This window comes from Perca fluviatilis, chromosome 4, assembly GCF_010015445.1.
Source record: "Perca fluviatilis chromosome 4, GENO_Pfluv_1.0, whole genome shotgun sequence".
NCBI classification, from domain to species: domain Eukaryota; kingdom Metazoa; phylum Chordata; class Actinopteri; order Perciformes; family Percidae; genus Perca; species Perca fluviatilis.
This window is the reverse complement of record NC_053115.1, coordinates 22,907,707-22,925,504: the sequence shown is the minus strand read 5'-3', so window position 1 is coordinate 22,925,504 and position 17,798 is coordinate 22,907,707. Positions and strand designations below refer to the sequence as shown.

General features: G+C 39.6%; 1 protein-coding gene across 1 annotated transcript in view; it reads right to left on the bottom strand.

Annotated features, from left to right (window-relative positions):
* shmt2 (serine hydroxymethyltransferase 2 (mitochondrial)) overlaps positions 1-16,069 on the bottom strand; it is a 26,132-nt gene extending 10,063 nt beyond the window's left edge. The window contains exons 1-5 of the mRNA XM_039798335.1: positions 15,920-16,069; positions 7,139-7,330; positions 4,763-4,842; positions 2,568-2,768; positions 2,284-2,365 (exon numbers count right to left, since the gene is read on the bottom strand). Of these exons, the coding sequence (XP_039654269.1) occupies positions 2,284-2,365; positions 2,568-2,768; positions 4,763-4,842; positions 7,139-7,330; positions 15,920-15,952 (588 nt within the window). The 5' untranslated portion in view covers positions 15,953-16,069. The remainder of the gene's footprint in view (positions 1-2,283; positions 2,366-2,567; positions 2,769-4,762; positions 4,843-7,138; positions 7,331-15,919) is intronic.
* Between the last annotated feature and the right edge of the window lie 1,729 nt (positions 16,070-17,798).

Here is a 17,798-nt window from a genome sequence, read left to right as displayed (position 1 = left end):
AGCACATTAAATGTTCTACGTATTCTACTAAACTAATAGGACTGTATGGTTGCATTGTGAGTGAAGAGGCCATTATAATCAACCAAAACACCTGCGTTTATGCACCTCTGTCACATGCCAGCAAGCAATTGTTGGGCTGAAGTTTTGTTGCGTTAGATACTGATTCCCTACCCATAATGCCTTGTGTCATCCCTGTGGGGGCACATAAGCAAACAGGATTTCCCTGAAAAGGGATCACAGCTTTTCCCTAAATGTTCCCCTTCTTCTCTATTTATTTAAATCAATATCTTATTACATGTTGTTTTTTTTTTAAGAGAAACCAAGCCTTAAATATTTGGAATACAATTAGATATTTGTGCTTGTAATTTCTTGTTCTTTCTTCTTGTTATTTAAGTAAATGTAGAAGTAGTTTTAAAAAACTGCATGAACAATGTGGCTCATTCTCCTACCATTTTGGGAATGTCAAGAAAATGAAGAAATGTGTTGTGCTATATTTAGGTAATCTTGACTAGGGATGGGCATGATTACTCGACGATCGATAATTGATTATTAAGAATTTAGTCGATCACGTTAATTTGTTATCGATTAAACTAATGCTGGTTGCGTTGTGTAGTGTGAGTCTTGAAGCAATGAAATGAATTTCACAGTGTGGCAGCAATTAAACATTTTACCACCCGGGGGGCAATATTTGACTCCATACTCAGTTATCTGGCTGCGAGTTTCCATTTTGATTTTAAAAATAATCACGAAGAGGACACGGCGAAGTGTGGCATGGGACCATTTTGATTTAAAAAAACGACTTAGTTCACTGCAAACACTGATGCCGTGTATAAGTACAACACGGCCACGACTCAAATGATGTAGCCTACCACTAAGCAAAGTGCATCCGACCCTGGTTAATGTCGGTGGCGGCCGCGGTGAACCCTGCTCTCAGTCTCAACCTAGCATAAACTCGATGTTAGCACGGAGGAGCTGCGATGCACAACGAGCAGAGAAAATTACCCAAGGGATCTGCAAGTTCATTGACATGGATAATGGAACCAGCATATCACATTCAGTCACGACGTACCATCACCAGACTGGTAGAAACTCACTACGAAGAACGAAATAAGGTTCCTCGGGCTGGCCAAGTTAGCGTGGAGGTACCTGTGCATCCCGGCAACGCGGGTGTTTTCGGCGGCTGGACTGACGGTCACCAGGTAGCGGTCGCGTCTGACCCCACATCATGTCAACATGCTTATCTTTCTCAACAAAAATCAGTAGACTGGTGCAGAAGTTGTATCTGAGTTAGCCTACTGGTTACTTTGTTATTAGGCTTTGTCCCGTGCCTTGGATAGTTTTGAGTTACATTTTGACAAAACCTGTCAGATCTGTTTTTGGTTAAGTTATTATTTAACATGATTCTTTTTATTTATTATTTTGGAACAAACGAGGGTCTCTGTTTAAGAACACCGGCTCGCAGCTGCAGGTTCTGCTGCTTCAGAGCACCGCAGCGCATATATCTATAACCTATATCTATAACCTCCAGTTTAACTGCCACAAGTTCTTCTTCTTGTAATTAAGATATCATCGATGAAAAACACGCTGTATTTTCATTGCATTTTTAACTTATAAAAAGTTTAATAAATAATTAATTTTAATATAAAAATATTAATGATTAATCGATAGTCGATCGTTAATTCTCCCGACGATCCGACTAAGAAAATGTAATCGAATGCCCATCCCTAAATCTGACACAGGAAAACATACAACACCAAGACTGATGTCATTAAAGTTTAGCAAAGTCATATTGCATGGAAGAACTCAGCGTTTCATGAAAAATGGGAAAAGTACAAAACCAACCACAAAGCCATGACTAGGACTCTATATAAAGATAAGTTGCACCAAATGTTATATCATTAATTAACATGCATCTATATGTTTGTTCTGTATTAACAAAATGAAAAGCAATAAAATCAATTCAAAAAACAACTTGCACAAGGGTTTGTGTGTTACTCCAAGCTTCACATTTGATAACTGCTGATGAGGCAGACTCAAATCATTGTGTATTATATTGCCAACCTAATGACAGCAAGATACAAAAAAAAAAAACCTTATAAACAACATACTGTACAACATATTCACTAGCAAACATTTACACAAAGTCTTAGTGTAGTTTCTCTATAAATACTTTACTGGTGATACTCTTCCTCATCATTACCAAAGTAATGGATGGTTATTAACTGGTATAAGACAGTCAACAACTGTTGTTAGTTGATATAAGTAGAAGGCATCTCTACTTACATTTAGCTTGTAAGGCATGGACTCAAAATAGATTGAGGTTGCTGAGATCCTCTTCACATCGGACATGTAGCCATGGGTCAGACTGGGGTGAAAAAGAGGAAGATGTAAACAGCAGGAAGAAGGTACATTACAATTTAAACAACTTGATTTTGCAGGTGCAAATGACACACTAGTGTAGACAGAGAAAGAAAATGGGGCAGTTCAGAGAAGAGGGAGGGTAAGAAAGAAAAAAAATAAGTGACAGGGTGCAGGTCAAGTTAGGAAAAAAAGCAGTGACTACTCACTGTCCTCCGTCGGGCAGGTCCAGGCCCATGATGCGGTCATGGGGGTTGAGCACGGCAGTGTAGACCGCAAAGTTAGCGGGTGAGCCAGAGTACGGCTGGACGTTGACACCCCACAGAGCTGGGTCCAGGTCAAAGGCCTCCAAGGCTCGTTTCTGACACAGCAGCTCAATTTGGTCGACCACTTCTGCTCCACCATAGTATCTGAGAGCATAGATGAAAGAAAACGACATCCATAGCCCATTTAGCAACAGATGCATCACTCCTGCAAATAACCTGCTGGATTAAGCTTTAATATTATTCAATTTAAATCTGAAATAGCTGGGGGTTGGCTACTTGGGGGCAGCAAAAACAAGTCACGAACACAACATTTACATATTACCTTTTAAGTTGACATGGAGTTGTTTATTTACACATCCAGCAGCTACAGAGCAACATTATCATTCATTTGGAGTCGTGATTCTGGCCAACTGGTGAATGCAAGTCCAATATTCACTTTCTTTGAGCTCAGTTTTTGGTTTCTACCAACTCCTGAGGGAAATATCTGGCTTTTTAGCTACTAAATGCTCCACTATGTTCACCAGCTAGTCACTAAACTTGTTTATCTGATGTTTGGTGCTGAGCAGCTTCTGTAGGTTCATCACTACAAGTGAGCCCTTTCACACTGTCATTTGATATATTGTACATACAATAGCATTGCCTATAGCTGCTTTATATTATTTATGTGAAAAATCTACTCTGAGGCCTTGAGAATTTCGAGTGAATCCCTCTGCTGTTTAAACAAATAGGAGACAATGTTGTTGATTGTCATATTCTTTAGCCAATCAAATTTCAAGTTTGCCCTTTTGGGCGTATTCTTTGACAGCTACCCAACTACGTCTGCATTTTTCAGACCAGTTAGTATACGGTAGCCAAGAAGCCAAACTAGCTAGCATCACAGAACCGTAGCAGTAACGTTAGTTTAAGTTAGTTTAGAGTTTTAGATGTAAAGTTAGGAGGATGTACTTTTTCTTCAAATGATGAACAGCTTTTGGTAAGTTTAATGGATTTTTCTGAATTTTAGCAAAGTTATTTTACTAGCTATTACTGCTTGCTTTAGATTGTTTGGTGCTGGTGTTGAAGGTTTGAGCAGTGTCAGTGGCTGCTGTGCCTTTGTTTGTGCGTGGTGGCATGTGTGTTGTTGAGCCCCAGCAGCTCGGCTGGGATTTATGGGGAAGCCTGTTGATCGCCGATTGGGTTATTTGTGTTTTTGATTGCTTTGTGGTCATCGTATCAGTAAATGTGACCGGTTGTTTCTTTGATAATTACATTCATTTGGATTATATGTGATGCAGCACCCTGCCATACTGTGAAAGTGATGGCTTCAGTCACCGTGTATTTATGTCTCTGCAATAGTGTATTGAAACTCTCTAGGTGTTGAGCCTTGTGTTAAAGCACTTTATTCCACATGATAATGTCCTAGTGTCATGGTGAGGTTATTCAAAGGTTGTTTAATAGCTGTAGGATAGTACTGAGGGCCCAGGTGTAAAATACACGGCCCGCCACTGCTGTTACCAATCATACATTTGCCACAAATTGCGCTGTTGGTCACAAACATATAGAGCAATATAGACCAATGTTAACCCAAAACTACCACAGCAGATCTAGGACATATCAGGTAAAAATGCTCATCAAACCTTTTCAGTGGAATTACAGATGAAGGAGCAACAGATGGCTACTGTACTAAACACTCACTCAATGAGATCATCCTTTTGTTTCATTACATTAAAGTGCAAACAGCAGCTGAGTAGGATGTGGGGTAAAAACACATTCAGTGGGAGGGAGATTTATGGTAGGCTTGTATTCCAGGAATCAAAAGGTATCAAATGAGAAGCATTTCCAAACAGGTCAGATCTCCGTTTTCTGCTGATAAATGTGTATTATCTAAGGGAAATAATAGAAATAAAACTGGAAATAGAAAACATGCAACTATCAGCCTGGGCACTGAATTCTTCCAATGTATTCCCTCAGGAATCGTCTTTGGCTAAGCAAAAGCTGTGGATTATTTGCTGTGTGGTTGGCATGTACTATTACAGGGCAAGCTAGAGAACACACTCTATATGTGTGTGTTTATGTGTGCATGTCTGTAACAAATATCCTAAAGCGGAGAATATCAACAGTATTAATAAGCTGGGGTGTGGCCGAATAAACACACTCACCTTCTCCCTGGGTAGCCTTCAGAGTATTTGTTGTTCAGACAGGAGCCCAGAGCTTCCAGAGCTGCTCGACTGCAGAAATTCTGTGGTGAGAACACACACACACAAGCAAACACACACTCAGATCAATGGCGCGAGTGGACAGAAGGGACAAGGACGGCAAATTAAAGTCTGTTAAGTGATAGTGAGAAATCCCCCTCCAGCTAAAGGCAATCATTACAGTATTGAACCTCTGGACTTCCATTGACTAACATTCTGCACTTCACAATGCTTATCGCCTCGCTGCTGGGGGATACAAGATAATGTAATAAACTTTTCTGCACATGCTGAGATACATTGGTGTGGCCTTTTTTAAAACACTTTGCAATGCATTTTCCAAGAAAAACACATTTTAGTGAGTATGGTTTGCTGCAGTATAATTACCCAAAAGTTTTACTTTATATCTTGTCTGTGTGCTGGAAGTTAAGACAGACATGTTAAATATTTCTGTTAAATATACAATACCAGTAACTGATATTGGACTCACTCATTGACAGACTTATTCTTTTCATTCATTTTACTGGACTGGATTTTCTACATTAGAGCTAGACCAATTTTCATTAATAATTTGCTTAACTATTTCATTATGTCATAATTTAAGCAAAAATACCAAAAATTACTTTGTTCTAGCTTCTCAAATGTAAGGATTTTCAGTTTGTCTTTGTGATAATATATCTAAATATCTTTAGGTTTTGGACTGTTGGCTAAAAAAACATTGTCATTTTCCACCTACAGCTTTTACATAATAACTCTCTTTGAATTTCTACTCCTGAGATTTTCTCCATTGCTTTTTTGAGGAGTAAGTATTTTGTTCATGCTGCATCCTCTCTGAAAACCTTCCTGCCACAACAGATCCACACGCCACTGCTCTCCTCTCCCCAGAGATATTATACAAACATTTACAGTATGGCACATTATAAAAAAATATTAAAGGGAAAGCATAAAATATCATTCTATAGTAAGCCTACTGTATGTAGCTATATCATGTCAAAACAATACATTAAAATGGGATTTGAAAAAATAGAGTACCATGTTAAATAAATGAGACTGAAATTGAGATTGAGCGCACAAAAAAATGGTATTGGGACATACGTATTTGCATGAGGCTTTGTAAATCTCATTGAAACATTGTACATGATACTTAACTATAAACATAAGGAGTGATTACCTTCTACATATACTGCACAAATGCATCCCTGAATGTGTAACTATGGATACTGTACTGCTTTTGGTATGGCCTGACACAACACTATTGTATACACCGTATAGTATCACATTGGGCAGTAATAAACACAAAACATACACAAAAACAAAAAGTACAGTTTGTCTCCACACTCTCTCCCTAGTTGAGGTGTGTGTGTGTGTGTGTGTGTGTGTGTGTGTGTGTGTGTGTGTGTGTGTGTGTGTGTGTGTGTGTGTGTGTGTGTGTGTGTGTGTGTGTGTGTTATTTATGCTAATGATTCACCTAGAAGCCAAGAGGAGATCAAGGGAGATAACAGCTCCAGTGAAAGCTCTCTCCTGCATCCCTCTTTCATTATGACAACTGTGCATATATTACAAAAGCAAATGCATTTGCTTCAGTGTCTTGCAGTGTGTGTGTTAAAATGTATGTCTTTTATTCAAGGAATGCCTGTGCTGTGATGTGGCTTGTAGAGTGAGAGGGAGGAGGTGGAATGAAGATATCAGCTTTATCTCACACTAGAGCGGTCAGGCTTTGTGTAGAGAGGGGGCCGATATACTCTACTGAACAACTACTGTGGCGAAAAACAGGAGAAAGAACAATACAAGATAAAACCTCTTCGGCTCTTTTGAATAGTAAAAGTTTCCATTTCACACCATTCAGCCTTGGAATGAAAACAAAGAGTAACCCAAATGTTTCTGTAACAACTGAGCTATTCTTGCTTAAAGAACGTACTGTATCCTGTGGACGTTTTCATGTTTAGCCAAGTTTGAATATAGCTTGATATGAATTTGTTGTCTTTTTTTTATTAAAAAAAAAAAAAAAAAAAAAAAAAAAAAAAGAAGCTTGTCAGAGTTCATATCGGTTTTATTATTTGTATGTTTGAGCCAGAAGGTCATAGTTTCACTGGCCTAGCAAGCATCTAAAACCAGAAAATGTCTTGAGGAAGACAGTTTTGATTTAAACATTCAATAAGCTGCATACAAAGTTATCCTAACATCCTACATTAGGTTTATAATAAGGTCTGAGAACGTTTTATGTCAACCCCCTTCCTTTGCAGCCCATTCTTCCCATATCTCTGTAAACTGTTCAATTAAGTAGAATAAGATTTAGTATACTTAAACCAAAATTAAAAAAATCATCCGTGAAAGACATTTTACCTCAGATGCAATGAGCTCCAAGCCGCGGCACTGCCTGTCCTTCTCCTTTAGCAGCAGATCCCACATCTCAGGGTCGTCCTGAGCCAGGCTTTCCTGGCCTGTCCACGGACGATCTTCATCCACTGTATGGTTGGCAGCGTGGGACTGCTGGCCACGTACACTGAGACGAACTGAGGCTCGCTGGCACAGTGGCTATGAGCAGAAGAAAAGTTGCAGTGTTGGAGGGCATGATGAGGGAGAGAAAAAAAAAGGATCTTTTAGTTTTGTACAGATATAGTTATCCTAAACACATTTTCTAATACTGGATCATTGCACTAAAATGGATCTCGTGAGGACTGACATAAGTTGCCATGGTTTGGGAAGATTTTATTTTTCATCCTACAGATTTAGCTATTTAACAAAAATCTTACTACTGCACTGCAATTTGCCATAACTTTGATAGAAGTACAGTAAAAGAATAGGACTGCAGTATGTGTTGCAGCTGCAATGTTTTTGATTTGATTTTAGCAAGTGAAAAAATATTAAATGTGGGTGTGAAGAAGAGGAAAAACATTAATATATGCATTTTGGAGTTACATTATCTATGAAGATTAAACTGTGTGGCGCTTCACTCATAAAGAGGGACCAGAATGTAATGAAGAGACATGTTACATGGAGCATTATTTTTCTACAGAATATATTTGATCATTTTACATATTTTGTAAAAAAAAAAAAAATGGGACATTTCAAGTCCCCTCCTCTGTTCCTCATACACTCCAATTTGTAGCCCAGAATAATTAGAAGCTGGTGTATTTGCACGATATCAACAATCGGCATGGTTGTTCAATTATGCCTCTATCAGCACTTCTACAAACTGAGGGACTGACTTTTACAGCCTCAGTGTACCGAAGGAGGCATATAGAGAACAGATTCAGCACTTCCTGCTTATCTAATCTTGACTGGGGGATGGCGAGTTCTACTGCTGCTGCAATGCGTGATCATGCAAGTGTGCAGAGTCCATACAATTCTCAGTCTCTTTTTTTAAGTTAAACATGAATCCTACACTGGCTTAAATCTTGGTACTTGTATGCACTATGCCTTCCCTTTATAATCCCCAATCAACAGGGAGGGCACTGTGCGGGAGAACCCTCAGAAAATAGAAGATACAAATCCCTGACAGGTTGATTGCATTCGGAACAAATTGACTCTCTCCCATCATTTAATCAACAATATGATGATGACTCTGTGTTGAGATCAATCCCACCACTGCCAACCTATAGTTATAATCTGTACAGGTGTGCTGGGCTATGAGGGACAACCCCCTTTAATAGCACCATTAAAAAGTAATTAACACAATGCTCAGCACTCGTTAAGGACACCCATATGGAAAAAAAACCCCGCAATTTATGCCTTTTCCATGTGGTGTAAAAAATGTTTGGGTACTTCATCTTGTGCAGTCTTTATTGCACTGTAAATCTAGCAAATAACCAAACTCTGTAGCTTTTCCACATTTTAGGATAAAAATTCAAGAAGGTTAATGTTGGGCAGAAATAGTTTCATAATTAAACATCCTTTGTAAAATAAAAAAATGTTAATAAGAGCACTTCATCCTGAGGAACTGCTTGCAGAAAGTTACTCTACTTTATCGCCGTTAGGCCCCGCTCTACTCTCCACCTCTGCATCTGCTCCCCAGGGTGGCAGAGGGGGCAGTGGGTGACACACCAGGGGAGCCAACTGGCACATTAATGGCTGATTTCCAACAGTCTTTGGCCTTTTGTCACCGATGGCAGTGTTGGTGGTGAAAAAAGAGCTCTGGAAGAGCTTAGAGCCTGGGGAGACAGTTCGGGTTGCCTCTGAGGACAAGTTTCTCGCTGAAAAATCACATGGGTCATTAAATCTTGACGGGAACTGTCCTTCGCTGTCTGCGCTTTTGCTGGGACACACCAAGGCCAAGGAAAGCAGTGGCAGAAAAACCTAACACAAGCCATGGTTATAGCGCTACTGACGACAGAAAAGACAGGAGTGCCTCTCCCTCCTCCTCACCGTTGCTTTGCTTTTCCCATCCTCGTCCTGTACCTGTCTTGTCACCTTACGCTGCTAAGCACGCTCCCCCAAGTAGCCCTCATGGGGCGTTTTTATTAGTTCACCTTGTCATCTATATCACTTCCATTGCATCCAAACAGGCCAGCACTGGCCTTAAACAAACCACACAGGTCAGTCCCTGTGGTCTGCCTCTGTGCTTTCCTGCCTCATTTCCCAGCACTGATCATTACGGGAGATTAATTAATAAACACAAGATAAACTGATCCAAGAAAAGTGAGAGCCAAGATACAAGCACCAAATGTGTCACAGTGGGACTATTTTTAGGCGACAGATGATGGTGTCGTTTGAAGGTGAACCTGATGAAAACTGTGCTGTAAGAAAAGGGGCGGGATAGGCCACATCAACCTGGGCGCCAAGCATGAGAAGGATTACATTACACAAATAAAAATTGATTGATTGAGATAATGGCAGAGTCACAGATGCACTGCATGACAATGATAAGGTAACTGTTGGCAGTTAAACCGTTCCTGTCAAACATCTGTGCCCAAAGACCAATGGCGGAGAAGAAAAAGGGAGGAAGAAAATCATTTCATTAATCAAAGTTCTGTGATATTTTTTCCCCATTTCCTGAAGCAGCTCCTGAGGCGAGTCAATTTTACAGATGACTGCTGTCCACCAGTGGCTATACCAAACAACAATCAGCCAGGTAACAGAAGCAAAACAGACGGGACAAAAGAGAAGAAACAGTGAAGAAAAAAAAGAAGATATGTAAGGTTAGAGAGAAGATGTGTCAACAGGGCAGCAGCATCCGTCAGTCTGACACATAGTTGCCTCTTTCCCTGTCACTAACTAATAGCAGGGCAGTCTGTTACAAATTGCCCTGTGATTCAGTCTAGATAACACTAGACTGAAAAATTTGGATGGGGTGAAGAGGCGTGAAGGGACGGAGGCTGAGCCCTTGGCAACTCCACTCTATTTGGGTCAAAGGGCTTTTCAGGGTGACAATCAGAGGCTTAAGCGATGCCGCCGACAAAGCCAATCTTCAGGAGGTGTAGGCGGTGAAACGATACATTTATGCTGTAATCTTTCTACAACACTTCTTGTGGTGATAGTGAGGATAGTGAGAGAGTTATACACTGGGCTTCCTGGTGCCTCAGAGTCTAGATACATGCTGTGGATTGTACGGTTGGCATCGTCGCGGTGCGCCTGTGCGCCTGTGCCAACAACCCTCTCATCGTCCAGTCCTGTCAAGGCCACAGTTTGCGAAATCAAAAAGAGAAATACTTAACTGGGTTTTCCTGCATTGTAAAATCTTGTTCAGGACACACAAATATGGCTAAATCAGTCATAAAAACGTCCTTTATTTTAAAATCACCAGTAACAGGATAGTAAATCAGTTAATGTTGGTTTTCAATTTACAGTAAATTGAAAGAAATTGGAAAGGGCTGTCTGGCAGGTGTAGCAAACTGGACTAAACTTGGGCTGTTGCAACTACTGATTATCATTATCAATTAATCTGCCAATTATTTTATTAGTTAATTTATAAATTTTGTCTATAAAATGTCAAACTAGTGCAAAATGCCTGGTATAATTTCCCATGGCCAAATATGACCTTTTCCATAGTTAAATATTCGATTTACAAAAGATATGAATTATTTTATTTTGGTTAACATACATGAAAGAAACAATTATTTCCACTGTAACCGAAAAAGGAATAGGCTGAAGCCAAGGTTTATTTTTGCCTATCCTATAATCCCCATAGAATCACCCAGAAATCCAATATGAAAAGCAATATGAAAAGCAGCACATCCTCACATTTAAGAAGCCTGAACTAGCATGTGTTTGGCATTGTTTTAAGTACAATTATGGTTTATTTAATGCAGTTATCCTTTGAAACACTCACTAAATCATTGTACACACATACCTATGTTTTATTTGGATGCAGAAGGTTTTTGTATTCATAAAGATGAAAGCAAACAAAAGCAAAACGGCTTAAAACACGCATGAGGTACTTGCACTAGTGCGAGATATCCCCAAGACACTGACCGATGTTTATTTGTTTGATGTGTGTTTTACATGCGTAACACTTGATTTTTTTTTTAGGGAAGTGGCAGTCATCTTTAATGGAATAAGAGTAGCTCCAAGCAACTTATAAACATTGCTGATGAAAAAAATATTGATGAAGCCATGAAACCGGGCAGAAACATATGTGCTCCTGTTAAAAGAATAAAACTAAATTCAAAGAGCTAAAGAATAACTAAGCTGGGACAGTGTTAGTCTTTGTCAAAATCTGAGGAGTACAAAAGCATTAAATTGGAATTGTAGTGGTTTTGGTGTGGGAGGTGATGAAGCCAGACAGGCTGTGTTTAGGGTGTCACTGCAAACTATTTCTGAGCCAATTTAAAAAGGTAAAAAAATAAATAAATAAAAAACATCCACGTGTATTGCTGGGTAATACTGAATGCACCAGTACCACTCTGTTGGTTCATGTTAGCAACATACTGTATAAACAAAAATGGTTTGTTTTTTTGGAAAAGCAGCATGTCATTTCCAAATGAGTCAACCTCTGTTGACTGTAACTTTTAAGAAAAGTTGGAAAAGCAGCAGTAAATCTTTTCCTCAGAACTTCAAACGAAAGCATGATAAGTAGAGTAAGTAGAGTTATGGACCAAAGGGCTGCAGGACTTGAAAAAAAATGCCCTGCAAAAAAAATCTCTAATCTTTCAGTACACAGCACGGAAACATAGGAGTACTTTTAGGGCCCTATCTTGCACTCAGCGCAATTGCCTTTGTACACCGACGCATGTATCATTCCTATTTTGCACCCGACTCACAGCGGACCTCCACAGACGTACGTCGGTAAATTAGGGAATGTATTTGCGCTCCCGGGGGCGGTTCAGCGAAAAGAGGAGACGTGTTCCGGCGCAAACGTTACGTGGTACTATTTTGCAGTTTCAGAAAACAATTCCGCCACTGACCAGGAAAAACCTAGTCTAAAGTCAGTAGCGCTAGTCTAAAGTCAGTAGCGCGTTATTCAGATGCTATTTTAGAGACGAATGCTTGGCCATAATGTAGCGTGTGCACAACGCGCATACACTTCTCTCATCTACAGCAGTTCACATTTTTGAAAACCATACATAATTACAAAGAAAAATATTACTGAAAATGCGCTTCATGCGTTTGGATAGATCAGGAGGCACTTTACAGTACAGTCCTCAAAAAGTCGCAGCATTCTTTGTGGCTTGTTGTGTTTTACACATTTCCATGAATCATGTGTGTTGATGACATAAATGAGGAAATATTAGAGGACTTAAGGAGACGTGATGTTGAACTACGGCGGGATTGGACACTCCGGCGGAATCTGGTCCGGGAGTGGCAATGCGCGATGCGCTCCTGATGGAGCGGGTGGACGGAGATGGAGTGGGGGGAGGAGGAAGGGGCACAACAGGTGCAGGTGGTGCGTTTGGAGGCCCACGCTTGAGGAGCCGCGCCCGAGAGGAGCAGCAACATCGCCACCCGGACAAGACGGGCATTTATTACTTTGCCGCATCCCGGACAGCTCCCGCTGGCGTGCGCCGGGCAAATCCGCCTTCATAATAGCAATCCGCCATGGAACAAGCGCGCCTGCTCTTAAAGGGAATGTGAGATGACGCTCTGATTGGTTATTTTCACGTTACGCCCAAACCACACCTAGCTACTTCAGACCAACCCATTTTAGATTTGCGTCGGGCGCAAGACTCATTTATCCCGCCGGTATAATAGCAACAGCGCCCGAGATCCGCCCACAAAGCTACTTGCGTTTCAGATCGTTTAAATAGGGCCCTTAGTATGGATTTTGACATCATGTAATGACTGGAGCAGAGGCATCACTGTATGTATGCAGTCACACACATTTTCATTCATATTTTGTAAGTTACTCTGAATTGTGATTGTACGCAACATAACCAAAGATTCATACTGTACTATGTAATAGGGCTGGGTGATATGGAGAAAATCAAATATCACGATATTTTTGACCAAATACCTCGATATTGATAACGCAACGATATTGTAGTGTTGACTACTGGTGCTTTCACTAAATATTTACACAATGAGATTTTTGATAAATAATCCTCTGTAATGTAGATATAATGACTAAGTGGGTAAAGGGAAATAATAGAACAGCTACAGTCTGGTAAGTTCAGAAAATGACATCACTTTACTGTAAGGCAGCCTTTAAAACCAGGAAAAGACAACACTTATGCCATATTACGATATCCAAAATCTAAGACGATATCTAGTCTCATATCACAATACCGATATAATATCGATATATTGCCCAGATCCTTTTCATGGATAAAAAAATGCAACTTTCCAAATCAACCTAACATTGTAAATTGATCGAGTTTCTTGGTTACATCACAGGCAAGTTGACTTACCTAGCTGTCTAGTGGTAGCAGGCCTAGATTTAGGTCATACCAGTAAAACATTATCAAGCAGTAGCAGAAGACTAACAAACCGCAACAAGAAATAACTGCACAAGGACTTAAGTCTTTCTCTCACACACAGATCATGTCAGGACACTGTATGCCTAAACCAAAAAGAAATTAAAGTCTTGTGAGTCCTTTGGAAACTCAATGAAGATGCACACTTAACCAATTACCACCAATAGAAAAAGCATGCAAGCATGTGAATCAATCAGTTTAATAGTTAACTTCAAAACACACTGACAGTGACTTATAAAACTAGGTCTGAATACATGCCACAAGATTTTTGGCACAAAGTTGCCATAGCCTAGTTGTTTCTGAGAAACTACATGAAATTCACACCATCTCAAAATGGGTCACTTCATAAAGGTCAAAATTAGGATATTAATAGCCCTCAACCAACTTTTATTTTTTTTCCCCCAACACCTCTGTCACTCCAATGTCTCAACTAATCAAACAACTTGTTTGAATAAAAGCTGTAAAATTACAAAACGTTATCTCTTAAATTAGATCACTGGGCAACTATTAATAACCGGAAGATAATAATAATAATAATAATAATAATAATTTACCAGAATAATAGAATCCACTGTACATTGTAATGTAGTCCTGTACTTAAGCACATCTTTGTGAAGCATATAAGGTTAAATAAAAAATGATTAACACAGCACATTAACAAATTAAAATAAAAGGAAATATTTACAACCCTGCAATAAATACATGAAGATTATAATGTTCAGATTTAGTTGGATCTGGTTTAGAGAGGTGTTCTTTAACTCAATGGTGCTGTCTGTGGTGCTGTTGAATTGTAATGGGTTATACTGAAAGGTGTTTCAAATGCTTTTCCCCAACCCATTGGTATGAATGAAAGTAGATTGAATATTAGAGTTTGATCATTAGTTTAAGCTACCTAATAAACTGGCAACTGAGAGTAAAAGGTGAGTGGACCTTTGACCTTAGATTCACCATATAAATTAAGATTAAATCCACATCAGGAAAATTAAGCTTACATTATCCTTGTAGCTACCCTAAAGTAATAAATACTTCAACATGCAAGAATCTGCTGACAATGCTGAAACAATGACTTGTTTTGATAAAAATACAGCCTTACCAAATCTGTTACGTAATTATCTCAAAGATTTGCTTATAGCCTATGAACACTCTAGAACCCTCAGGTCGTCTAGTAGTGGCCTTTCAATTATCCCTAAAGTCAAAACAAAAACCTATGGCAAGGCATCCTTCTATTACTATAGCTAGTCTTCCTGAGGAGCTGAGGGCAGCAGAGAATGTTGATATGTTTAAAAGCAAACTAAATCTCTATATTTTTAGTCTGGCTTTAAATGTAGCTTTATTTATCCATCTATTTATTTATCTGTCTATGTATCTATGCATTTAAGCCTGTTTTACTTCTCGGTGTATGTTAGTATCATAGAAATGGTTGGAAATTTTATCTATTTCTAATCCTGCCTCTGATGTTTCCTTACTGTAAAATAATTAAATGTATGACAGCGTTTTTTCCAGCTCCTCTATTCTGTTTGTGTGAACGATGTTACTTTTGAGTGTTTATTTATTTATTTATTTTTAAATTGCAAAGCCACTTATCGCTTTGTGTGGATTCTGTGAAGAACTTGCTACACTTTATATGTATTTAAATGGCTTTTCACTTCAAATGTAGTAAATGTAATATTTATTAAATGTAAATAAACATTAACACTAAATCAAGACTAAAACCCAGGCTACATAAATGCATAACGAAAACACTAACAGAACATAATTTCCACACACTTAAACTAGGACAGGAAACGTTAATAACATAGTCCCATGATCCTTTGCACTGCAGTGCAGAACAGTCAACACAACGGCATCCTGCCGGTCGTTACAATACTTTGACTAGTCTAGCGAGGTAGCTAGTTACGTTGAAAGTTTTCGTTCTTGCAGTTGATGATGAAACAGAGCAGCCGCTGTTGCATCATTACGTGGACACAGTTGCAGCCATGTAGCTAGCTAACATACACTGAATGCTAGCCTGCTAGCTTATCAGCTAACTAACAACCACAAATATGTCAAAAATGCAATATGAACAGGACAGAAAAGATAGTTAGCGGTTAACTGCCGAAAATATTCTTCGACTTGGTGACAATTGCTCAAGCACACGTGTGCAATTTAGTTAAACCCCATCGACTTTAGTAACGTTACTGACGTTAAGCTAGCGAACAGTTTGACCGTACAGATGCGATAACTCAGACCGTTACGGAATCAATGACACGTTAACAGTACTTTTTGACACACGTACCCGTGTGAGTTGTCTCAGGGCGAAGGACAGCATGTTTCCAGTTATCAGGCCAAAGGAAGAAGCGGCAGTACCAGGCGACACACCGCTGACAGGCTCCTAATGGGCTGCTTGTAGTTGTTGGCAACGGCTGGTTACGACAATCCTGCCGAAAGGGTTGATGGGAATTGTAGGCCGTTGTGAGGAAATTACTAGCTGTCAATCATATGATTTACTTCAGTGGTGGAAGAAGTAGTCTACTCAGATCTTTTACTTAGCTAAGTAAATACCACAGTGTAGAAAATATCTTGTTACAAGTAAAAGTAATGCATTCAAAATTTAGTACTAATTTATAATGTACAAAACGTACTTAAATTACCAAAAGCAAGTAGGCCTACTCATTATGGAGAATGGCCAAATTCAGAATAATTTAGACCTATATTATTTATTTGATTGTCATTCTTGATGCATTAATGTGTACATCACTTTAATGTTGTAGCTGATGAAGTTAGGGCTAATTTAAATTACTTTATATACCGTGACTTTCCCCCCGAGGATCAATAAAGTTATCTTAGCCAATACATCATAATCTAGTTCTATCTAGGCCTTACATTTTCAATAAATTTGACTGTGACTCTGTTTGTCAAGTCTCTGCTTAGACTAGTTTCCGGCGCATGGTGTTTTATGCCGTCTTCCCAACTAATGCTGAGAAAGGCACCATGTCCTCTTGCCCCACAACAGAAATAAGTGGAGTACCTTGGTGACCTTGTGGTTAAGGTCCCAACGATGAACGGCAATGTCCCAGGTTTGACTCCAGCTGGGGACCTTTGTTGCATGTTCTCCCCTCATTTCCTGTCCTTCACCTACTGTCAACCCACCAATAAGGGCTTTAAAACATACTAAATTAAAGGTCCCATGGCATGAAAATTTCACTTTATATGTTTTTTTTTACATTAATATGCGTTCCCCCAGCCTGCCTATGGTCCCCCAGTGGTTAGAAATGGCGATAGGTGTAAACCGAGCCCTGGGTATCCTGCTCTGCCTTTGAGAAATTCAAAGCTCAGATGGAATCTTCCCTTCATGTCGTCTTAAGGGGAAAGGTTACCTCCCCTTTCTCTGCTTTGCCCGCCCAGAGAATTTGGCCCCATGAGAAAGAGAGAGACATCATGGCTTGCAAACGAGCGAAGCATGGCAGTTGGTCAAGGCCACACCCCCACCCTCCACCTTGCCCCCCCGCTCTCTCCGCCTCAATAGCTACAGACACAGAAATGACACGTTCTAAGGAAAGCTCATTGTGGGACTGGCTCTAGTGGCTGAAATTCTGCACCAAGGCTGAATTTTGGGAAAGAGACTTCAGATACAGTATTAGGGGACCACTAAGGTCTATATAAAAGCATCCAAAAAGCAGCATGTCATAGGACCTTTAAAACAAAAAATGAATAATCTGGCAGAGACAATTGATTAGAACATTTTGGGGAAGCATGAAACATTTATCAACATAGTATTTCCAGGAAAATGTTCTGTATTTAACATTTTATTTCTGATTGGTGTAGATATTCTCCCATAAAAGAGGTTACAGTTGTTACAGTTGCTGTCAGTGTCAGTGAATTTACATGTTAGGGTTTGAAAAAATGATATGGCACTCACATGTCATCATCACATGTTCAGACTATCCAAAGCAACGTGTGTAAGATACATGGACCTCCCTGGACCTCCATCTCAATGTCATTGATCAAAAGCAGAATAGGGTATTGAGTGAGAGTGAGCGTGAGCGTGAGATGAAGATTCAATTAGCACAGACTGTGTGTTTTCTAATGAAATTCTGAGTAGCATTATCACATCAGACGTGTCGAGAGCAAAGAACCAACAGCTGCGCTGAGAGAGAAAGAAAGAGTAAAGTCTC